The 24,244-nt window shown below is 39.4% G+C and overlaps 2 protein-coding genes across 4 annotated transcripts in view; one reads left to right on the top strand and one right to left on the bottom strand.

The window, feature by feature from the left end:
• The first annotated feature begins 92 nt into the window (after nucleotides 1–92).
• On the top strand, nucleotides 93–11,319 carry snx11 (sorting nexin 11). Its single transcript, XM_042508680.2, has 7 exons — nucleotides 93–305; nucleotides 1,733–1,772; nucleotides 2,060–2,146; nucleotides 5,736–5,836; nucleotides 6,472–6,567; nucleotides 6,672–6,896; nucleotides 7,870–11,319. Exons 2-7 carry the CDS (start codon nucleotides 1,749–1,751, stop codon nucleotides 9,188–9,190), a joined length of 1,854 nt encoding a protein of 617 aa, XP_042364614.2. The 5' UTR covers nucleotides 93–305; nucleotides 1,733–1,748; the 3' UTR covers nucleotides 9,191–11,319.
• Nucleotides 11,320–11,795: 476 nt separating this feature from the next.
• Nucleotides 11,796–24,244, bottom strand: part of skap1 (src kinase associated phosphoprotein 1) — a 46,519-nt gene continuing 34,070 nt past the window's right edge. For all 3 annotated transcript variants that reach the window (XM_042508681.2, XM_042508682.2, XM_088070516.1), the window contains exons 10-13: nucleotides 22,247–22,300; nucleotides 22,022–22,131; nucleotides 12,531–12,633; nucleotides 11,796–12,178 (exon numbers count right to left, since the gene is read on the bottom strand). In XM_042508681.2, the coding sequence (XP_042364615.1) occupies nucleotides 12,541–12,633; nucleotides 22,022–22,131; nucleotides 22,247–22,300 (257 nt within the window). In that variant the 3' untranslated portion in view covers nucleotides 11,796–12,178; nucleotides 12,531–12,540. The remainder of the gene's footprint in view (nucleotides 12,179–12,530; nucleotides 12,634–22,021; nucleotides 22,132–22,246; nucleotides 22,301–24,244) is intronic.

Below are 24,244 nucleotides of genomic sequence, written 5' to 3'. Positions count from 1 at the left end.
TGAACGGCTCCAGTCGGTGTAGACGACCAATCACAGCTCAGTAAGGCGGGACTTAGCGCTAAACGGGTGGAAAAAAAATAACGCACCGGAAGCATTACGTCACAGCGTGACGTCGCAGCGGTCGACGCCTCGCGCTTGTGTTGATTGTGACTTGCGAAATGGAGAAAAGAGCTTTTCGTAAAACAGCAGCACGCCTCTTAATTTGAGGATTTTTGTTCCTGAATAAAACAGGAACATCGACCAGAAGAACCGCGGCCGGCTGGACACTGACGTTACCATAGCGACCGAAATATCTGCTTATGAAAGTAAGTATCGACCGCGATTAGCATCGAGCTGCTGTTGCCTGTAAGTTAGCTACATTGTTTACAAGTGACATTATAATGTTACTGTTCGGAAAGACGTTTGTTGTTCGTACGTGACATGAAGATAACGTTAACCGGGACAATTTAAAGTACGATCTCTATTTTCATTTCTATTATATTACTTTGAGTTTCATTACGCCGTAAGAGAAAGCTGGGTAATTTATATTAATCACAAGCTGTTAAATCGATTCTGACGGTTATTTCTGAAATGTAAACAAATCCAGGACTTCAGAAACTAAACCGGAACACACCCAGCACAGCGAGAACATTTTGTTTTGATGGAGACTAACTGGTAACAACGTGTAACAGTGGCAGGGAAGTTAGTGAAAGTGGTGATGGAAGTTAGTTTTTGTGTCATTGATGATCAACATTTAAGTCCAGGTCGGTTTATTTGGTGGATTATGTAAGCATCAATTGTTATTTATATGTTATTAAGGAAAAAGCGAAAAATCCTCTGAGTGTAAGTTCTCAAATGTGAGGATTTTGGATGTAATATGTGTGACAAGACGAACGAAAAGTAATTTTGGTTTTTCTATTTTTAGACATGTTATATTAAACAACATTGATTAATTGAATAGTTAATTACTCAATAATAAAAAAAATAAAAATTGTTTCAGCCCTATTTGACAAATGCTGGTTCTTAATGATTTTTATATTATTGCAAATATATTTATTTAGTCAAACCAAAAGGCAATTTTGAGACATTATTTTGGACATTTTATAGTTAACAAATAATTGATTAATCACAAAGCCAGTCTGAAGAACACTGTAATGAAAATAAGTTGTTTAAGCACTAATTGGCATAGGACATCATTTTACACTATCCCTTTGCTGCTTTAATTACAAATAAAGGATTATCTTCACTTATTTTCTGACATTTTAAAGTGAACAACTAATTGATTAATCAGAAAAACAGTCAACAGATCACTCGAAAATGAAAAAAATTGTTAGTTGCAGCCCCAGCTGAGCAGTCCTCACTGGTGGGCCACTCCTGGTTACTGGTATGTTTTATTTCTTTCCATCGGGCGTATGATGGGTGACTAATATTAGTTTAAAAGAATCTTGATCTACCAGCTGTTAAGTATCTTGGTTGTTTGTTGCTGATGGAGAATTTTACAAACCATTTAAGAGACTCAACAAGCTACTGGAAGCACAGGACGGAGGTTACTCTGCCTTTAACCCTAAGCATCTGAATGCTCAGCTCAAACTCCTGAACGGTAAAGATAAAGCCTGCGAGAGTGACTCAGTGGATTTTCGCTGACCAGCTTCTCATTTGGAGGATGAGTCATCAGCTCATGACAACACTACAGGAGACATGCACGGTTTGATCTTTTAAATCCCCTCCTCATTGATTTCTCCTGTCTTTGCAGTGCAGCGCTCGGTAGGATGATCAGCAATCAAGAAGACGATGTAAGTTAACCCTCCACTCGCTCTTTGTCTACATTAAACGAAAACAGTCATTTCTAATGTGAAACTCCCTATTTTTAACTTTCACTTAAATGTCAAAGAGCAATACATCCATTGATGTGTTTAAGAGCAGCTGAGGAACTTGTTGAGGATCGTGTGTCGTGCCTGCACGGTTATCTACTGTACTGATCTCTATCTGTTGGTTTAAACCATGAGGCAACAGGACACGCAAACAGCAGGTTTTAACTAAACTTTTAAAAAAAGGGGGTCTCTCTTTGTGTCTTTTTTAGGAGTTTGTTGCAGTGCGGGTCCAAGATCCCCGCATGCAAAACGAAGGCTCGTGGAATTCCTATGTGGATTATAAAATATTCCTACATGTGAGTATTAACGCTTACATTACAGTCAATTTGAGTCAATTTTTCAAGCAGAAACATCACACATTGTGTTGTTTCAGCTTCCCCCATGTAAAGATTTCCTTTTTTTGTTTTATTTAATTGTAAATTTAATATTTTTAAATTTTCGACTGTGGGTTCGACAAAAAAGACATTATAAGATATGTTGGGCTATTTTTGTTTTTACTATTTTCTGAAATTATTTCTGGAAAATAATCATTAAATTAATTGACAAACATCGTTTTTGGCTTCCAATTAGTCTTGCATGGGAATATAAGTTTTTAAAACAGATTGAAGAGTAGCATTTTTATCTTAAAAGTGCAGCATAAATAAATCAGCCTCACTTTAAAATAGAACTACTTGATGATACTTCCTCAACAGTTAAAGAGCTGCTGGTGGTCAAATATTACTCTTTTATTAGACTTGTCTCATACAACAAAAATCTTTTTTTGGAGGATTCCCTGAAACACTTTCTTGACCATTTTCAGTTTTATCCTAACCTAAGTCCGTCTGGAAACCTCTGTGTTTGTGTGTTTGCAGCAGCGTGGATTCTTTACATTTTGTTTGGACAGGAGTTGATGTTGTTGTCTGGGCAGCGGCCTGTGTTGAGGAATGCTGTGTCAGCAGTAAGGCTCACGGACGTCCTGTGAGGGTGTTGACTCATGAAATTGGCTAAAATCACGTGATCTCACATGATTTTACATCATATTGTCTGTCACTGATATGATATTGGGTTTTTTTTGTTTAGCTTTTTTTGCACAGGTAAATTGGAACCCCAAAAATGTGCTAGAAAGTTCAAAAAGGTGGCTTTTTTAGATAAATCAGCTCCCCAGATTCTTAGAAAAACACTGCATTTGCTGCAAATCGCTAAACATGCACTGCATTTAACAATTTCAGCTCTTGTCAGTCCATACAGAAGTTAGTATTTTTTAAAAATGATGTTTCCTGTTCACACGAGTTTTACTTAAAAATCCTGCAAAAACACAAAAACATGCCTGCAAAAGCAAGCCTAAAAAAAGCTATTATCTCACGGCAACCTAGAGCAATGGCCTCCGCAGAGAGTTCTGACTCCTCTGTTCCTCAGTGTTATGCAAGACTGTACAGTCGTGTAAACATGAAAACAGTCCTGTTATTAAGGTTAGATGCAGAACCATTTTTGGCCACGTCCACCATTGCATGACATGCTGCCTCATTTGTGACACATCACAAAGGAAATAAAGGCTGATGTCAAAACCCCAAAAAACTCTGTGCTCTCATCTAAACGTCAACACTGAGACAGACTTTATGAAAATCTTCACCCCAGATGTAATTTTACAAAAGGTCAGTTTTCAGTGACCCAAGTTTGCATGTTGATGAAAAACCAAAACACACAGAAAACTAACATTTTAACGACTCGTGTGGATGGACTACAGCTGACATTTTCAGCCTCACACTTGGGCAGATATTTGTGGAGAATATTTTAAAAAGAGTCCTAAACATGTGTAATCAGTCTTAACAGCACAGCAGGGCTCTAACCATTAATTATATTATTTGCAGTTCATTCTGCAAATTATTTTCTTAAAGTGATAAATTGCTCTGTTTGTAAAATGAGTTAAAAAATGCTTTTTACAATCTAACCCAAAAGTACATCTTCCTGGTTTGCCCAACCAACAGTCTAAAACCCAAACTTATTCAGTTCAAGCACTTATTCAGGGTTCCTACAGGTGCAGCAAGTAGAATTTAAGACTTTTTCGATACCACTCAGAATGACATTTAAGACTGAATTCATTAAAACCAAAATTTGGGGGATAAAATGAAGAAGAAGAAAAAAAAAAGCTGACACCAAATACTTAGGGTTAGGGAAAATTTTTGCCTAAATATTTACTTTAATATAAAACATGACTTTTTGGTGACAGCAATGCAAGTGGTATTCTGTGAATTTTTCCTTTTTTTAACTATTATTTTGAGATTTAACAATGCACTGTAGAAAAATAATACTTTAAAGCCTTATTTTTTAGATTGATTAATTAATTTAAGCCTTCCGCAGTGACCCTGTTATTTGAGAGGCTGGATATTTGGTGTTTTTTTGCTTTAAACGTTACTAAAGCAGTTATCTGATTATCAGAACGGTTGCCCGTTTATTTTCTGTTGATCAAATAATCGACTGATGCAGCTCCAGTATTATGCCTGAGTGAAGCTATCCAGTGTGTTGAAGGTATTCTTTCTTACTCACTCTGTGCACCGTGGCTTTAAATGAATTGATTTAAAGGGGATGCATCGTGAACACGTGATGTTTTGATGTTTCTGAGGACTTTTAACCTCTGAAGGAATTTGTTTAAATGACACGAGAACTGCGAACACTGCTTATAATTGATTACGAGCCGTCAGGAGGGAGCGTCTGATGCAGACATCAGTTGACTTTGTCACGTTACTGGAACAAATCTGACGTGATCATTTTTAGTTCTGCCAAAAACATCAGCAGCAGTTGAGTCATTACAGTCACAAAAATCAATCTAATACATTTTAAAATGAAAGGTAATGGATGGTGTTATTGAATTTTTATTTTTTATTTTTTTGTCAGAAAAGACCAAAACCAAGCACAAAGCCAACTGGTTTCTACCGAATCTGTTTAAGAATGCTTAGTTTGATTTTTAATAAAAGGCTCAGCAATTTCCTATCAGACAAACATGAGGCAATAGTGCTTTTTTTGGGGAAGTATTTTCAGGGGCGGATGAATCCACATTTGGTGCTCTAGTGAGTTTTTATAGCAGCAGGATGATAAATTTGGGACGTAATCTAAAAACACTTGAGTGTGTGCGTTCATGGTAATGAAGGAACATGTCGTTCAGCGCGACAGTATGGCTTAATGTGGGTTTTTTTTTTTAGTTTTTGAAAAACACAGGCGTTCTATGACAAAGAGGAAGAAGATAAAAAAGGCTGCGATAGACACACAATAGTTGTTACAGATACATTCACTGCTGGTTTTGGTCTTTTTTTTTTTGTTGTGATCTATTGACAAAAGGTAAAACATTAACTTTTGCCAGACTTACCCTTTAATAGGATTTTGCATGCCGTCATATTTTGGCTCTGAATAGATCCTTTCATTGTTATTCTGTTTAGAGCTGCAACTAACAGTTTTTTGACTGATCAATGAAATGTCAAGTCTATAAAATGTCAGAAAACGGTGAAAAATGCTGATCAGTGTTATTTCACAGCCCGAGCTGACATCTTCAGTTATCCTGTTTGTCCAAAACTCAAAGATATATCTCAGCATTTAACGAGCTGCAATCAGTTTTTTTTCCACTTACATTGCTCAGACCAGTTAATTATCAAATTAGTCGGCAATAAATTTCATGGCTGACAACTAAGCAAATAATACATTTATTATTACAGCTCTAATTTGGTTGCTAGGGGAACAGCTTTGGCTCCTGTTCACTTCCTGTCAGCAACCAAGTGAACTATTAAAGTTTTATAGCTTCCTTATCAGCTATCAGATAAATGAGGAATACAGAGGGGCCCTTTAGCAGGTTTAGGCTGTCAAGTTAGAAAAGGACTATACAAATCTAGTATTGTTTTTTTTTTTCTTACTTTCCAGACCAACAGTAAAGCCTTCACGGCGAAGACGTCCTGCGTGCGTCGGCGCTACAGTGAGTTTGAATGGCTCAAGAAGAAACTTCAGAAGAACGCTGGTTTGGTGTAAGTTTCTGTGCAGTCAGCAGCCAGTCCTTTTCTAAAATCTTTCCTGTTCTCTCGTGATGATCGTTAAAGAGAGAGACATTGATTAGCAGTTGACAGATTGTCAGCCTGGTCGATTATCGGAGCCGATATTTGGCATTTTGCCGATTTATCTGCATCTGTGTTTTATTTTAATGATCACAAATAAAATTAATTAATGAAAAAGTGTGCGTATTACACTCAGCCAGCACCGGGGAACCTCAGGGAGCTATTTTTATTTATTCAATTTTAATTTGAATTTTCACTAAATTTATAGATTAAAAATGGCGAGGAACTTGTTGTTGATGATGTTGAAAGTTTCAGTATTGATTAAACATTTGCCAAGAACATTAAACAAAGTTAAGTGTTGGAGTTTGTTATTCCAAATTCTAGAATTTGACAAATATTTTCATTGTTATTGTAAATGCATATCAGTTCCAAATATCAGTTATCGGTCTCATTAAGTTCTAATAATCAGTATCAGCCCCGAAAAACCAATATTGACACATTTGTCTACATATTATCTTCCTTTTTTGGGTTTACTTACGTGGCATTTCTGGATCAAATTAATTTAAGCAAATATCTTCAGTCGTGGTTGCTTGTTTTCTTGCTTGCAGGCCAGTCCCAGACCTCCCTGGAAAATCCTTCTTCTCCTTCACCAATGAGGACTTCCTGGAGAGGAGAAGGAAAGGACTTCAGGCCTTTTTAGACAGGTTGGTTCTTTTATTTAAAAAAAAAAAATCTGTTGTAAAAATACAATTTTGTAATTCCTAATGTTAACTACCGTGAGTGATAACAATACCTTTGGCGGTGGCAGCGTGGTGAACATGACGGTGTGTCTGTCAGACAGCCAGCTCCACCTCTTCCTGCAGACTCAGCTGCCAGTCGGTCACATCCAGGACTGCGTGCAGGGCCACACTCCCTACACCGTGACGGAGGCCATTCTCACCTACGCCTCGTCAAATCGAGGCCTCGCTCAGGCTCAGGAGGACGACTCCATCAAGGAGCCGAGTTTGACCGTTTCTTATGAGTCCATGGAGAGGTATGAAAGATCTGAACTATTAATGTAATGTGGAAATAACCTTTTAACTTTGCAGTATCCTGCCTGTTTTTTGAAGTTATTTGTGTAGTAAATGTCCTACTATTACTGCAGTGAAACTTTAATTTTAAATTTGTCATATTACACATTCATTATATTCAGTGTTAATATAGAAAAGATTGCTTAATGTAGGTTTAACATATGTAATTAAGGTCTTTAGACCCTCATATGGGGGTTATTTTTTTAATGTTTTGAATTAACCCTTTGAAACTTCCTGATAAGAAATTGTCCAAAAATGTGTAAGAAATAAGAAAAAAAAAGTACATGAAAACTTACAGGAAACAATAAGAAATAACAAGAAAATGACTGAAAAAAGTTCTTGAAAAAAATAGAATTTTGTAACATACTTTACAACATATAACTGAGTTTTCTAGACATTTTCCTTAGCGTTACATTTTTTTTAAATCTATACATTTTTTCAATTTGCAGGACATTTCTTGTCAAGTTGCCTTTTTCTCTTGTTTCTTTCTTTGTTTTTTAAGTTTAAATACTTGTAACAGGTGTCTGAGAGCTTGACAGAATATTGATACCTCTCTCATATCTGTACGATAAATATGAAGCCAGTTAGTTTATTTTAGTATAAAGAAAGGAAACGAGGGAAAACAGCCTATCTGTCTGAACAAAGTAAACAAAATCTGCTCACTACCAGCTGCCTGGCCAAGAAAAAGTCCAACACCTAATCCCCAGTAAAACCACAACTTCTCTGTAAATGTACATGTTTGTACAGATTAAAGAGGGGCTTTAGGGACGCTGACAGGTGGATTTTGTTAGTCAGGCTAGTGGTTTCCCCCTTTTTACAGTCTGGTATCGATCTTCTCATTTCACCCTGCAAGAACATGACTAAGCAGATTTCCTAAAATGTCAGTTCCTGTTTTGTTTTACATTAAACTGAATGTTTTTCTTTCCCACTCCACAGCCCAGCCCCTCATCAACCTTGCCAGCAACCCAGAGAGACCTTCCGCCCCGAGCTCTTGTCCTGCGCTGACCCTGACCCTCTGGAAGGTTTGCTGGAGCTCTGTGATAAAGACACAGATGACTTTCAGCACAAAGAGAAATCCTCAGTAAAGGTCCTCCAGAAGGACAACCATCTAGAAGCTGTTGTCGAGGACTGCGGCGCGACAGGGGCGACCTTTTTTCTGGGTGAAAGCCAGAACGTCCCTGAGAGTCTGAGCCTTGGTGCAGAAACCCAGCAGAGGAGCTGCTGTCAGATACAGACTCCGGTGGAGGTGCACTCGCCCATGGGGGCTGACTTTGAGGAGAACAAGGTGGAGAGCTCAAACGAGGAGAGCATTGTGACGATAGATACAGAAGAAAAGACTGTTCCTCATTCAGACACAAAGGCTGATCAGAAGGAAAGTCCTGAGGAGGCAAAAATAGAAATGGTCGACATTGAGCCAGAAACATCTGCAAATTCTGCACTCATTTTAGATTCTACGGACCGTGACTTTAGGGAACAGGGAACAGAAAGCGAAGCCGGATCTCAGGAGGAAGTTCTGGAGGTCGTCTGCTCGGAGAAGCAAGTTTTAGGAAATCACGTTAACGGTCTCAAGGACGTTGGTAGCTCTGCGGATCACGTCGAAGACGTCAGCTGTCCTGAGGAAGCAAAGAGCTCAGACGGACAAAAAGAGTCAGACAACGCAAAAAGTGACGAATCTGAGAGTAAAGACGAGAAGCCGCTCGAGTCAGAAATCCACGAAGAAACTCACAACATGAGCAGTGTTCCAGAGGCGGAAAGCTGTGACGATGGCATTGTTGAACAAATGGACCAAGTTAAACAGGAGGCGGATCAGGTCGGGACCAAAGATGACAGCGACGAGGACAGCCACTCATCTTCCAATGAGAGCATCGTCAAGGTCAGCGATGAAGAAAGCATTTGTGACGAGGCCGAGGACTCTGTCCTGGCTGCAGACGGCTACATGAAGACGTCTCCTGAGGAGGAGAGCCCCAGTAGAAACATTTTGGACCTGCACATGAATGGATGCCTTGAGGTGAAAGAGGACATATCCGCCCAGGAGGACGAGGACCTGCAGTACATAAGCGACATCAGTGACTTTAGCAAATCTCTGGAGCTTCACTCGACTGTCACCGGTGGAGATTTGACTGAAAATAGTGACATTAGCGTCTTAGAGAGCAGCTGCACGCCTGGGTTGTCTGAAAGTAAATGTACGGAGCAGGAGACCTTGTCCTTGCTGTCTCTGGACGCCTCAGAGGAGACTCATGAGGTGGAGGTGCATTAGTTAGACAGTTGAACGGCACCACGTCATAAAGCCGGAGAAATGGAGTTGTCATCTGCCAAAGACACATTCAGTCACGTAAAGATACATAAATAATCTGCTCATTAAATGCAGTCTTCACAGTGTGAGTCAGTCTGTATCATGTTATGGGTCTAACTTTTCAGTTTTTAAAAACTGTTTAATTTTAAAGTGTGACTCTTCATTTACACTCAGGTAAACTAGATATTGGCACTGTTATTGCCCCATGGATGAATGATGATTGGCTTTTTGGGAACAGCAGAGGGTGCTCAAGTTCACAAAAGCATCTTAGGGTTGATTCATATAAAGAGCTAAAGGTTTTATTGTTGTGTGATATAAAATGTGATTTCAGAAATGTTCATTTTAAGTTTAGTGTGATTGCTCTGAAATATAGTCATGTTGTGGGGAACTTGTGCAAATTATGACAGAAATATACGTTCAAATTAAAGAATAGATTCACATTTTACATGTAAGTACTTTGATTTAAGGTTTTTCTTGCTGTAACTGATCCTACTGTCCATGCTGACTGTCAAGATGTACCTTCCTTGTGAAGAAAAGTAAAATCCAGTCTAAAACGCTCAAGTTCAGCTTTAATTAATATGAGGTTTTCGTCGTCTGACATAGAAAAATCAAGTCTATTTATTACCCATTTCAGTCTGTGTTTACATGCAGAGCTGCAGTGGAAGCACATTAAGAAAAAGAGTAATTTCAGTACAAAAAACACAACTTTTTTCACTTAATTTGTCTATTTCAGACTGCTGAAGCCTCACATTAACTGTGATTAAACTTTGAGGGCTGGACGAGGTCTCGTCACAAAAAGTATGAACAGGAAAAACAATTACAGCAACCAAAAACAGTTTGAATCTAACCTAACAGTCACTGGAGAGTCACACGCACAGCTTTTATCGCTCTCATTTACAGCCCCACGTACTATTAAACCCGTAAAAATAACTTTAGATTTTAACCATGTCCTATAGAATCCTGATAATGTTTAAAAGTCAAAAATTCTTCAAAATCTTGACCTGCTGCTTGACAACAATCCCGTAATAATTGGCGCATCTTGTTTATGATGCAACATATTAACTCAAGATGGTTCGATTAGACTACAGATGAAACAGATAAACTGTATCAAAGATAATTTTAGTTTTTTAACATGTTTGGATTGAGGCCAAACTAACAGAGCAAGTGGCACGCATTGCTCTGAACAAATTGTTTTATAGGCAGCAGTGCTAATGTGATTTTATTATCAGAAAGGGTAAACAGCAAACACTTTAGCCCAAATATGTCTGTGGTTGACATCAATAAATTTGATGTCATAAAAAAAATCTCACTGCAAGAACTGTAATCCGCGCAGTGTTCACGGACACCTTTTCAGTCTTGTGGTCTTGTAATTTCTGGATTTTTTTAATGATCTAAACTTCACAAAGAGGAAACGCCGTGGTTTACACACACTAAGCTTTATCATAGTCAGTCTGGTTGTCAGTTTACTTGTTATTTTTCCAGGTTATTCGGCTCATGCTCTATTTAACTACAGCTGGTGAAAGTGAGCATAGTTTTTTGTTGAATCACTACATTGAAAAAAGTACACTGTTGTGCGCACAGTCCAAAAGGTCCAGCAGGTTGGATTTAGGGGCATTTAATTGCAGAATTATTATTTTAAAACTGTCATAACTACTTTTTTATTCTTGTATAATCACCTGAAAATTAGAATCACTTTTGTTACCTCAAAAACTCAGATACCAACCCAACACATAAAGTTTCAGTTCTGCAGCTTCTCTGCCAGATGCCACTAAATTTAACACACTGGATCATTAATTCCAGTCAGTCTGAAACTCAGCTGCAGTTTGACTTCATTGTTTTCACACATTACTGCTGCTGCTGTTTGTAATTCTAATTCATTTTGTTGTTTTTTTAAAGGGACCGAGAGTTTATTGTGCTAGACTCTAGTCGGTGGATTGTAGAGTTCTGGGTTTAGCTTTTACTTGTTCTTTTTTTAAAGAATGTTTTGAAGGAGGATTTTGTAACATGGATCTACAAGGGCAACGATAACAACCTGAGCGACTGTGTCCATGTAAATCTAATTTTATTTCAAATAAATAGTTTTTTTTCCTTTACTGCGTTGCATGTTGCTGTTCATTTCTGTGGTTTCTATGTCTGATCAAACACATCTCAAGATTTTAAGAAAAGATATTGGAGCAAGTCTGCCACCTAGTGGCTGAAAATAAAACCTATAACCATACACTGAATTTCAGCAGAAAAATAGGATAGGCAGTAAATGCTTTTGCTATTTTGGGAGTTCTGTGTAAAACAGATTCAATGTGGTTTTAAATATTTTACATATTGTACATAATATCTGAGGCTTTTTTTAACATGTATGTCAGTGATTAAATGAGAAAATAAGTAACTAACAATCAATGAATTTCCCATTTTAACCAGCAAATTGATAAATTTATCAATCCACAATAATTAAAGCATGAGATAATTTCCTTACTCATTATTCTGTTAGTTAATCTTCGGATTAATCAATCTATGAAAAATTAAAACATTATTAAAGTCTGAAAAATTCCCATCACAATTTATAAGAGCCCAGTGACGTCTTGAAATTACTTTTTTGTCAAACCAGCAGTCAAAAAATACAAATATATTTCATTTATAATGATATAAAACACAGAAAATCAACAAACTGGTACATTTCAGAAACTTTTCTTGTAAAATTAAATAAACAGTTAATTATGAAGTTAATTGTAGCTTCATTTTTTTGTTGTTTGACTGATTAATCAACTAAATGTTTTAGCTCTAGTTTGTGCATTAATGTTGTAGATAAGACCTTTATAAATGATTCATTGTGTACAGCAATAAGTACCACTACAGCAGATTTACATGATATAACTTACAGTCTCAGTTTTCAAATGACAAAAGATTATCTGACGGGGCTGTGTGTGAAATTCATGGCCGGACGTTTCAGCTGCAGCGCTGTAAAATAAAATAAAATAAATAAATAAATGAGAAGACTATCAGAGAAACATGCATTAATAATTCAGTATTCATTTTAAGCTGTGCCTATCTAACAGTATTAGGGAATCATTTTCTTAAATAGGACAACCGACGCTGTAATCATGCTTTTGCTGCACATATTTATTCTCACCCATTGCCCTGTTCAGATGGCTTTATGCAGTACTTCCTCCTGCCAGCAGATGCCATAAATGGCAGGTCAACGACTGAATATACCTCAATGGCAATCTGGATGAGTACCAGGGGGACCGTTTCTGTGTATTAGGCCACTGTAATGGTCCATAATGCTGATGATAAGAGAGTGCCTCCGTACCTGTTGGAGCTCAGAGGATGTAGGCAGGGTGCAGGAAGTCCTTGGGGACGATACCCACAGCGCCGTTCAGCTCGCCGACCCACCAGCCGTGAATGTTGTACTCCTGGAACCCAAAATGAACAAATAAAACAACGTCTCCGAGGGGTCCGAGGACAACTAAACGAAGCAGGATAAAGCACCAATCTCACATTTTTATTTGATTTGAACGCACTGTTTGTCTCGTGTTATTAACATTAGAACAACCATTCGAGTGATTTGAACTGCAATCACGCATGGCCCCGATCCCTTTCAGAGGCTACTGAGATAATAAGGTTAAAACGTTATAAACTGAACTTTAGCAAAGGAAATCCAGGAGAGTCTAGACCCCACCTGGAAAACAGCCATGTACAATATTTTAACAGACACCGGCTGCATTAGCCTCAAGGGTTTTTATCTGAAAATGGGGAAAGAAGGTAAACAAGACTATTGAGACTGTGTCTAAAATAAAACAGCTTTTTTTACTGCTCAGAAGCCATAACATCAGCCCGCCTGCTCTCCCAGACTAATTATAACAAGGTTTTCTTTCTGCGCTGTGCTTAAAAAGGAAAGAGGAGACTTCTTTTTAAACACAAAAACATAAAGATTAAATTCTCTGCAAAACCAGTGATTTAAAAAAAATAAGACCTCAATGAATTTAATAAAATCTTGTTTCTCAATTTTATATCAGCAGAAGTACTTTACCTCTAGGGCTTAAAATGAAATAAGAAGCTTTAGAAAATAATATTAGATGTTTTTATAAGCCCTGGTAGGCATTTGCAATAAAGTTTTTAATTGTATGAAACAAAACAACAGAAATAAAAACAAAAGAGGACAAAGTTGGGCAGGTGAGATTAAAAAAAAAAACAGGTTTGTAAGGAATTTCATCTCAATTAGGATATTTAGATATATAGACTATAATATATAGACTAAATGTTGGCAGCATAAAACAATGTTATGACTCCATTTAAATAGTTTTAAAGAATTAAATTCATTAAACAAAATAAAATAATTTCTTGTCATTAAAAAACAACATTCCCACCTGACTTCTGTTTATTTAATTAAGTTCAGAAATTAGAATAAAATAATTTGTTGTCATAAAAAAATACACTTCCACCTGACTTCTGTTTATGTAGTTACATTCAGAAAATAAAAAAATAATAATTTCTTGTCATAAAATAAACAAAAAAGAAAATCAAATAACATTTCTACCTGCAATAAAAGCCCTGATTTTGACTTAATAAAAACAAATTTGTGAGCCAGGAACAAGGAAATGTGTCCTACAAAAATACAAAAACATAATTTAGACACACTGAGCTGCTGTCGTTTGAGGCTCAAAAATGTTTTTCAAATATTAATGGCTGAATCAGTTAAATTGCATTTCACAATTTACACCCTGATACACCTTTTGTAAGTATTAAAATCAATTGAATGAAATGGTGGGTGAGACTTTATGTTGCATGAAACCATCAGTGAAATAATCACAATCAAATCCTCTTTAGATGCAATCTATAAACTCCTGATACACAATTAAATGAAGGCATTAATTAAAAGCTTAAATATTTTGCAGTTACGGCGCACAAAGAATCAAAAACGTGCCGATAATTTAGGCCCATTTTTCGGATCTAAAAACTCTAACATAAGACTGAAATGACAAGATCTTTCATTCAGTCTTATATTATGGTACTTGAGTCATATTAACAACCACATGATCATCTGATCGCAGCAGTTGGGCTCTAACCAGATCTGTACTGGATCAATATTTGGCCAGAGATCAGAGGGGCGTTAAAGCCCAGCAGTAGGAAGCACCAGCCGGCCGTCATTTTCCTGCCCTGATTGAACGAGGAGCCTGGCCACTCATCTCTCCTCTGTTCTCCAGCAGATTGAGAATGGCTGTGTTACAGTTCATCTCGGCGCTGAGAAGAAGATGAAGCGCTCAACTACACACGAGCTCATGCTTCGTCAAGCGAGCAGACACATGTACATATGAGTTTTACATGTCTGAGATTAGAATCAGACTTCTTGCTCAAACAGGTTCGAGTTGTGAAAACGCACACACACTCCCGACATGATGGACGGCGTTTTGTCAAAGGTGCAGCCCGTCATCCAGACCTGACACCTCCCTGCGTCCAGAGGAATGAGGCCTGCAGCTAATGAGAGGACAGTGAGGATGAATGGATCGCTTAGAAAGTGATAAACCACGAGACTCGAGTGTTCTTTCGGCACAAACAGGTAGCCACAATAAGCAGATTGTCCATCCAGGCCTCATCGTTTTCCACTCCGAACCTCGCTGACGGCTCACACTGGGATGCTCCAGAGTGTTTGGCTCTCTGACAAACTCTGACTGACGATTCAGTGTGTGTTTGAGCTCATAAAGCAGGGGGGGAAAGTTAAGGCCAAAATGGGCTTTTTTATGCTCCCCATAAGACTGTAAGAGGGAAAAGCCCAGTTGCGGAAAGCTGGCTCTGGTTCCCATTCGTGAGCAGAGGAGGAGGAGAGGGGAGACAGACGGACGAGGGGGAGGCATCGGAGAGAGGGAGCGAAACAGTTTTTCTCTCCCTTGGGGGCGTCGCAGCACTATTCCACCAACCGTAGTGACAGAGAGTTTTATTTATCTCCGCGGCCCATCTGTGCAGTCGGTCTCAAATTCTCCCTGAGAAAGGTCTTTTGGATTATCAGCGCCGCCATTTTAATACAACTGCTACATCACAGAGTGGGTGCCAATGGCGGTGCAAGTCTGTCAGGCGTGCAGAGTCCATCTTCCTCATACTTGAAATGGGTTCATCCAGAGTACACCTGCTGTAATAGGGACATTCCAGGAGGCGTGGAGAGTAAATTATCCAAATGACAAAAACTATGCTAACTCCTCAATGTCCTCTTCCTTCTGTTTGTTTTCATGTTTTTCAGCTTTTAGGTTGATTTGTTTTTGTGATTTAGCATCTGAAGCTGTGAAATGCTAAGGTTGGGGCAAAGAACGGGCATATTTTGGCTCATTGTGGCAAGTCTGAAATGGAAGATGCTCTGGGGTGGGAAAAATCAAGCGGCTGAGTTCTGGGAAATGTCTACTTTTGTGTCATTAACAAGATGTAGCAGGACACGCAGAGTGTGTTGTCACATATCAGAGCCGGTGTTTGCTGCAACCTGGATGCAGATCAAATCTGCGTGGGGGGGGGGCAAACAGCGCCGTGTCGTGGCGGCTGCGGCGCGTTGACTCGTTGACCTCCCGGTGACTCCTCCGCGGAGAGAGCAGGGAAATGAGCATGGGCGGGGCTGGCACTGAGAGTGGGTTGCCATGACAACACCTGCAGTGTACCGGCGCGATCGTTTATTTACCACTCAGGGGGCTGGCTAATGGTGGCATTCTGATAGGCCCATCGCTCATGTTCCCGACCGGAGGACGGATTGACAGCTACCCGAGCCTGAAGCGGGGAGAAGGTGAGTCGAGGTTGGTTGGATTGCAGTGAAAGACAACAAAGTGACGCCATCATCGCCATCATGTACCTTAACACAACACACCTTTGATATCTCCCTTTCAGAAAAAAACAGCTTGTTTTTATTCATGGAAAATGTAAAATTTTGTTTTGACTCATGTCTTCCTCCTCTTACTCTCTTTTCCTTTCTCATCTTGATCAAACACACACACACACACACAAAAATGCATACAAAGTATGTGTAAGACAAAGTGTAACGCCATCATATACCTAAAAAAAACACACCTTTAAAATCTCTTCCAAAAAACACCTTTTCCTTCTTTTAAGGAAAATGTAAAAGAGATTCAGACTCATGTCATCTTCTTCCTCTTTTCCTTTCTCATCTTATTCTCACACACACACACTCCGAGACGAAACACACACACACACACAATCCCAAATGCATACAAACTAGGGGGAGTGCTAATAAGCCTGACACATGAGGCATCTTTCCTCGGCCACCAGCTGACTGAGGCAGGCCTTGGGCGTGATGGAGCGCAGGAAGTCTCTCATTGCCCTGCCGCTGAACCCGCCGCCTGGGTGTTACAATCTCTCCCTCCCTCCCTCCTTCCCCATCTCCATCCCCCCTCCCTCCTTTCCTCCGCTTTCCTCTCTTTCCATCTCTTCTGTAGCAGCCTTTCCGCTTGCATCCTCTCTTGTTTTTTTTCTGCTTTCTCCTCTACATAGACTCATCAGATACACTGCAGCTCTGCAGTTCCTCCATCACTGGTCACTCTAACAAAGAAACATGGACACCTCGAACAAACCCATGATCCGTAACCTCCTCGCTGCTCACACAGGGAACGCCTCAAAAAAGAGCTGATCATACCTGAAACTGTGTGAGAAAAACACCTATTTATGAGGAAGTCATAAGAATTCTGTGCCCAACAAAATCTTGTCGAAATCCATCCAGAAATATGGACGATTACTCCGCACAACCAGAGATTGAAATGGCTACTTAGTGTCCGTTTTTTTCCAAGTGGGCTTTTAATTAAATCAGTGAATTGGCTTCAAATTGGAAACATGACAGAGCATGAGAACGCTTGAAAATATCTCAGGGACGATGAGATTTAATAAAAAGAAAACCTACTCGCTCCTTTCTAATGCACGCCTGGGATTACAGATAGCTCCTTAACTTAATAGCAATTTAAAGTGGATTTGTGTATGCCACTGAGTGTCTGTAATGATGGCTGTTTACGCCGCCCCTCATTTATAATAATTAAGCAGAATGGATTGGGGGGTGGGTTGCTCGGACGCGGTTCTGGGCTATTGGCTTGGGCTGAATAATGACCTACTGTAGTTGACCGGGGGATGACCGCTGCCTCCTGCATGACCCCAAACCCCAGACTCACCCCCTGCTACTTTGGGTGGTAAATAGGATGTCTTGCCTGTCTATAGCGTCTTGGTGTCTATGGCCACAATAGCAGCCAGGGGTCTTTAAATGGGTGTGTGACAGAGAAAAGGAGAAAGGAGAGGGGGGACAGGGTTCACACAAAAGAATAAAGGGATCCACCCTCTTTGTCTCTTTTGCTTGACTTTTCCCATCTGATTGTTTGCCCACTTTTCCTTTTCTTCAGCTGTATTCAGCCGCTGTGACCTGTGGGCAGCGGCCAAAACCGGCTTGTTAAAAAGAGAAGAAGCCTATGACCCGAGATAAATAAGTGTCACAGGTATCTTGGACATAATTCGGGTGACCTCTTTAACACAAAACTAGTTTAAGAATCACTAATTTTAAGTTTTTACAGCATAACTTGAGACTATAAATCACAACAAATAAATCTATAAGGCTGTAAATCAGCTTTTGGTGTTTGTATAAGTTGTCAGTTAATAAAGACTCTACGATAAACTGCCACAAGGTGTCAGTGGTGTCCATGTTCTCGTTGTCTCTAACAAGCAGCTGCAGCCGAACGCTTTGGCCAAATGCGATGTGACGCTTTGCTTTGGGAGACGCACCGGATTGGCTGGCACATCTCCCTCTCTCTTGGTTTTGGTTGGACAGTGAGTGGAGAGGGAGAGGAGAGCACGGTGATGGGAGAGAAAGAGGAAGAGGTGGCAGCAGCGCTTGCCAGAGTTTTAAGGACCCTGGATGGGTTTGTGTCATAAATCTCTTCCCACTCCATCCCGCCGTTCTCCATGAGTGCCTGTGGGAATACAGGAATGTGACAGCTGACCTGTAGAGCCCATGTCTTTTGATTCTGGATACATAAATTAGAGGGCAAGAATGCAGGACAGCCTTATGGTTCAGTGTGGGACGTGGCCGACGGAGTACACGGGCATTACACGTGTCAGGGAGAAGTGAAACAATCACTTTAAGCCACTGTGATAAATTAATCTGATAGCTCAACAGCACATTGTACATCCTTTAACAAATGTCTGCTTGCATGTTACAGGATATGATGCAGTGGAAATGTGTGCGAAACATCTCAACAATTTAAATCGTGTTAAAAAATCTCAGAGTGTGATATTGCAGAAAACCGGGCTTGCCAGTATTTGTCACCACACACTAAAACGTCAGTGCGAAGCTATAATGCGCATTAGAAAAATGCAAGCTCTCAGAAATGAAATGCCAGAGCAAAACTCACAAGATGGATTCAACGGTGTGTTTCTACCTCATGTATCAGCGCGCTGAGCATCGCCATCGAGCTCTGCGGAAAGCAAGTTAGGCATCGCTGAAACCGGCGGCAGAGGCGCACTACGAGATTAATTCTCTCGAACTAATGGGATTCATATGAGTTGTGAGGTTCCTAATTTATTTACTTTGTCAGTGATACACAGATATGTGCACACACACACACAGCAACACACAAGGGAGAAAAAAACACAAATACAGTAAAAATGCCCCCACTTTACAGTAAGTGAGAGATCAATAATGATGGATGAGGGCCTTTTATACAATCGGCATGTTCTCCTCAGTTCACAGCCATATGACACCACGCCTGTGGCTATCCCATTCTGCACTTCAGCAGTCAATCACAACCCAGCTTTAAAAATAACAGTTTGTTAGCACCATTGATTTAGCACTTAGAGCGTGTCCTTATTACCTTGTAATTATGGTCAGTGTTGACATAACAGCACAGACAACCAGGCCTCCCACCCTCTAAGAGAATTTATGGGCCCTGGTTTTATTACGGCCATTTCATGTGTCTGGGTCCCCAGTTAAGCGACAGACTTGAGTTCTGGCCAAGGGCCCGTATTTCACTCATCGAGGTCAGGGTTCTCAGGAATCCCCTGTAAAACTGAACGCTGGCGGGGGCCTGCGTGTACACACAGAAGACGCGGGGAAGCCCTCCCCAAGGGCTCATTAAAACAAACAGGCGATTACAAGCAATAATCCAAATAATGCTATTCATGGGGGAGATGTGATGCTTTTAGGACGCAAAATGGGACAGTCGTGTCGTCACAGAGACAGTTCGGAAGCCGTCCGGAGATCACCTTTAAATAATTTAGAACCAGACCCTCGCTTTAAATCCATTAGAGGATAGTTAGAATACTCTCCCGTCGTCTGTCACTGTGTTATGACTTCAGCATACAGCTTGACAAAACAAGAGTAATCTGTGTCATTAAGATTGTGAGATACTAAAACCAAGTATTGCCTCCAACCTGGACTGGTTTTAAGGTCTTCAGTAAAGCAGTAATATGATCCATACAGTGAAAAGTAATACGCCAGGCAGGGCTGAGGCTGTTTGAGGCGGATCCGTAGCATCGAGCCAGGTCCCCTTTGTTTCCCCAAGTACGCTGCCTTTGTCATTCTTACGTGAAAAATGGACATGGCTGTTTTGACATTTTCCCCTATCAAGCAGCACGCACAGACAGAGGAGGCTGGCATCTCATTAATCTGGCACTGCCAAGAGAGCCTCAATTAAAAGTCCATCTTCTGTGAAGAGCATATTTCACCTGTGCCATATCTGCTCTTATAAACAAAAGGCTTCATTTCCGTCAGCACAAACTGATACTGTTTGTTTATCCATCTAAACCTAAAACCAGGCCTTCTTTAATGTACATTAAATGCGATAACCATTGGGAGGAGGGCTTGTCCAATATACAGGCTACATTATTCTAAAACTAAACCTAGCAAGATATCTGAATCAGTCTATGTGTGGCAGGTGTGGTTATTCTGGCATTGTCCAGTATTAAGTCATTTCTGGTGTGACATATTTAATTCTATTTTCTAAGCAATTTCAAATAAATATTCAGCCAGACTGTTATTTGGTGATACTTGCTCTGAAAAAACAAGGGCCCTTCCCTCCCATCAAAAGCAAGCTCTTAAGACAGACATGGTTGCAGCTAAAAAACTGATATTACTGAACTGAAAGTCTACACATGTTTCAGGAGGAGGCTCAAAGACACACTTTCTATTGCTAAGATGGAACAGATTCGCTTTAGTAAAAGGGATTCACAAAACTTTTAAAAGATGGTGAAAATACCACTCTTGGTCAATGTGATTGCTACTCAAAGTCTCACTGAAATCTAAAATTGCACGTTATTGTATGTGACTGTCCTGTGTTGCATTTTAACAGGACGTTCTGCTCGCTCTTTGGATCGTGTGATAGTTGTATTTGTCTGCTTGTTGTTATTGTTGTAACTATATTTTATGCTGCCCTCTTGGCCAGGTCACTCTTGGAAAAGACAAATCTCAATGAGTCTTTTTACCTGGTTAAATTAAGGAGATATATATATTATAGCATATATATATATATATATATATATATATATATATATATATATAAAACTATTTTCTGAAATTTTCGGAAACTGTTTTTGACTCTTCTTGCTGAAACTTAACTGTAAAATTCATGAGTTCTGATGCTACGCTCTAGTTTTATTCGGTGTAATTTATGCCTTTTACTGTATACTGATATTCTTTAAGTCTCCCACCCATGTGTGGTTTTTTTTTCTTGTTTTGTCCATTGTTTTTTTCACCCATGCCCATCCTGGCATTAGGGGCAATCTCTTGCTTTGTTATCATTGCTGTCAGCTAGAGCTCTGGACATTAACCCCCTGCCTTTCTTTAGGTTATTTTCTCTAAAGCGTGCTTTGTGTCTAATGTGTCTGTTTATTGCATTATTGTAAAAATACAAAAAATAAATAAATGAAATAAAATACTCAAAATAAAAATGAGAATTAATGTTTCTGCACTATAAAATATCACAAATAATTAAGATGTAGTGGCTCTGTTAAAGATGCAGGAATAATTTCTCAATCTCTACCACATAATTACCAACAAAAAAAAAGCTGAATATACTGTAAATTCCTCCTCCCTCTGCTCTTCAGATAATTTAGCCTAAACACAGTACATGATGATTCAATTTCAAACCGACCAATAGAAACAGTCCGGGAACAAGTCCCTGTACGCGGCAGAGTAAAAGTGCCCAAATTACAAGCCATTGATTTCCAGTAGGGTGGCTTTTCAGTGGTAGATACTCTGCATGTAACTACAAGATGGCCATAAAACACGAGGAAATAGATTGGGAGAAAAAGAGCTGAGATGCAGGATGGCTTCACCTGCAGTTTATGTCAAACAGAAAGGAAGGGCTTCGCATGGCTGCCTACTCAATTAACCCCTGTGATAGAGGCTCCCATAATGAACAACAGCACCATTACGCAGCGCCCGAATGGCACTTCACCCTAGTGGCCTGGGAATAGACAATGCCACTGTTGGTGCTTCGCTGCTGCATCAAGATACGAGCGCTCGCTAACAGAGGAATTTAGAGGTTGGGGATATCAGCATGTTCAGAGAGTAAATGAGGGCAAAGTGATTACTGGTATTGATGTTGTTTAACCCTTAAATAATTACATATTTTACACATCTGCATCACATTTTGCTCATTTTAAACTGCTGTAATTGCTTTAATAATTATGTCTACGAGTCAAGGGTGCAATCAGGAGTGGTTCCCATTACAGATGACTGACTGGGAGAGAGTATGTGTCCAGAAAGCACAGATTTCTGAGAGAAACTTAAATAACCTCTTGGATTTTTTTTTTTTTGATGATGATAGTGATGCTGACCTTGTTAATGATGTAGATGAGATCTCCTCTCTGGAAGGCCAGCTCGTCCGGCTCGTCGGCCTGGCAATCCCATAAACCCTGGTAGTAGTTAGCATAATCTGATGACGAAGCTGGGAGGAAATGCAGAGTGCAAATTTAAATAAAAGACAATGTTCTTTTCCCACAGTGAACTATTAAACAGGACATCCTCTCATTATTGGCAGAAAGCTGTAATGAGGTTCTGACCTGTTTTGTTGTTTTTCTCACTGCTCTCATCTGTCGCATCTGGAAAATCCTCTTCTAGATAAACAAAACACAAAAAAAACAACTGATAAAATATTAGTCATTGTCTCACTTATGAGCAGGAAGCATTTTTAAGCTGGATATCAGGACCCAAACATTTTAATTTCATTTAAACTGCAAATTAATGATTAGAAACATTACCTTCTGCTCAAGTAAAATTAATTTTCTTTTTGTCTGACACATTAAGAACAAATGTGTAGTAAAAAAAAAAACACACAAAAAATAAATAAAATGGATCATCAGCCACTCCCTGATGCATCTCCACATGACATGAGATGTCTATTTTTCTCTAACCAGACCGAACTCCTCGATGACGATCAATTTGTTCACATTTATCAGCTACCCAGGCAGGAAAAGTTAAAGAAAGAGAGGCTGTCTTTAAGGCGCGCGGAGGCGGACGTGTCATTGACTGCGGGGCGTGGCACCCGGTGGTCTGAGAGGTGACACAGTGATATGCCTGCCCTCTGTCTCCCACATCCATCCTTAACAGCAGCGGGCTGACAGCCACGCCACAACCCAGCAACACTATCCACCTTCCAGCACAACCTGCGCCTCTGCTTCCAGGAAAGACGGCGTGCGCGCACACGCACATGCGCTCGCACACACACACACACACACACACACACACACACACACACACACACTATATATCCACATGCATATCTGTGATTATGTGTACAGTTTGGATTCGGGAAGTTTCTTATGCTTTTCTTTTTTCACATTTTCAGGTTGTTGCACATTTATGAGTAACACAAAATCTTCTTTAAAATACAAAAAAAGATCATTATGAGTCTCTGCTTTAAAGCGTACCTAATGAAATATAAAAACATGCATTGAAACCAAAACAAAAATAGTAAAAAAACTGATTTTAACTCTGTTTGCAAAGGGTCCAAACATTTGTTCAGCACTCTTCAACCGCTGTACAGAAGAGCATCCCTCAGTCAAGAGGCCACCGCTATGGGCCAACGGTTTCTATATCAAAGTGATTTAATTTTCCAGTCAATAAAATCAGTCATCAGCACCAGAGCCAATTCCGCCATCGCTCTGCGTTCTGCCTGCAACTGAGCCATGTTCAGAGTTTTGCTCCGACGAAACTGAAGGAGCTCATCACGGAGAAAATGATGCTTCACTCTTACTCGACATTTCCTTGCTAGTTTGGCTGCTGCACGTGCAAAATGTATCTGACAAGGGTGCAAATTCTTAATATATATACTTAATATTAAATAAAATATTAAAATAATCTCGAACTTCAACGACAACTCTTGCAAAGTAATCCTAATTGTTCATGTGAGCAATGAATAAAGTCTGACAAAATACAGTCACTGCAAAGACTACAGTTCAAGAATATTTCTATTTGCTTAGTAAGAAGATTGTCTGACTATAAAAACACAGGCAGCTGTCTTTGTCTCTGCTAGTTTGTCTGCTGCACATGAAAAATGTGTCTGCTAAGGGTGCACATCTTTAATATTTAGAGATATTTTTGTTAATGTTTTGTTAACAAAATACAGGCACGCAAAAGACTGTTCAGGACTATTTCTATTCAATAAGAAAGGAAGATTCTTCAACTACAAAAAAACGAGAGGTTTTCTTTGTCTCTGCTGGTTTTACTGCTGCACATGCAAAATGTATCTGATATGGGTGCGAATTCTTAATATTTTCCAGATATTTAATGTTAAAAAAATTTTTGGAAAACAATCTTAAACTTCAATGACAACTCTTGCAAAGTAATTTTAAATATTTGCATGAGAAATGCATGAAGTAAGGTCAAAGAAATTTTAGGAAAATAATCTTAAACTTGAATGACAACTCTTGCAAAGTAATCTTAAACGTACGTAAGAGTGATGAATGAAGCAATGTCTAACAAATTAACAAAATAGAGATATTGCAAAGCCTGCTGTTCTGGAATATCTCTGAATTATATCTCTGAACTGAGTTACTTGC

The sequence above is a fragment of the Plectropomus leopardus genome, chromosome 19 (genome assembly GCF_026936395.1).
Source record: "Plectropomus leopardus strain MGB_pleo_1.0 chromosome 19, ASM2693639v1, whole genome shotgun sequence".
Taxonomy (NCBI): domain Eukaryota; kingdom Metazoa; phylum Chordata; class Actinopteri; order Perciformes; family Serranidae; genus Plectropomus; species Plectropomus leopardus.
The sequence above is the reverse complement of the archived record's forward strand: the minus strand, read 5'-3'. Positions and strand labels throughout refer to the sequence as shown.

Bases quoted from the DNA above. Each gene is read 5' to 3' on its own strand.
- snx11 (XM_042508680.2), top strand. From the start codon at position 1,749: ATGATCAGCAATCAAGAAGACGAT. The intron at 1,773-2,059 runs GTAAGTTAACCC...TGTCTTTTTTAG, and splicing joins TCAGCAATCAAGAAGACGAT to GAGTTTGTTGCAGTGCGGGT. The intron at 6,568-6,671 runs GTTGGTTCTTTT...TGGCGGTGGCAG, and splicing joins CTTCAGGCCTTTTTAGACAG to CGTGGTGAACATGACGGTGT.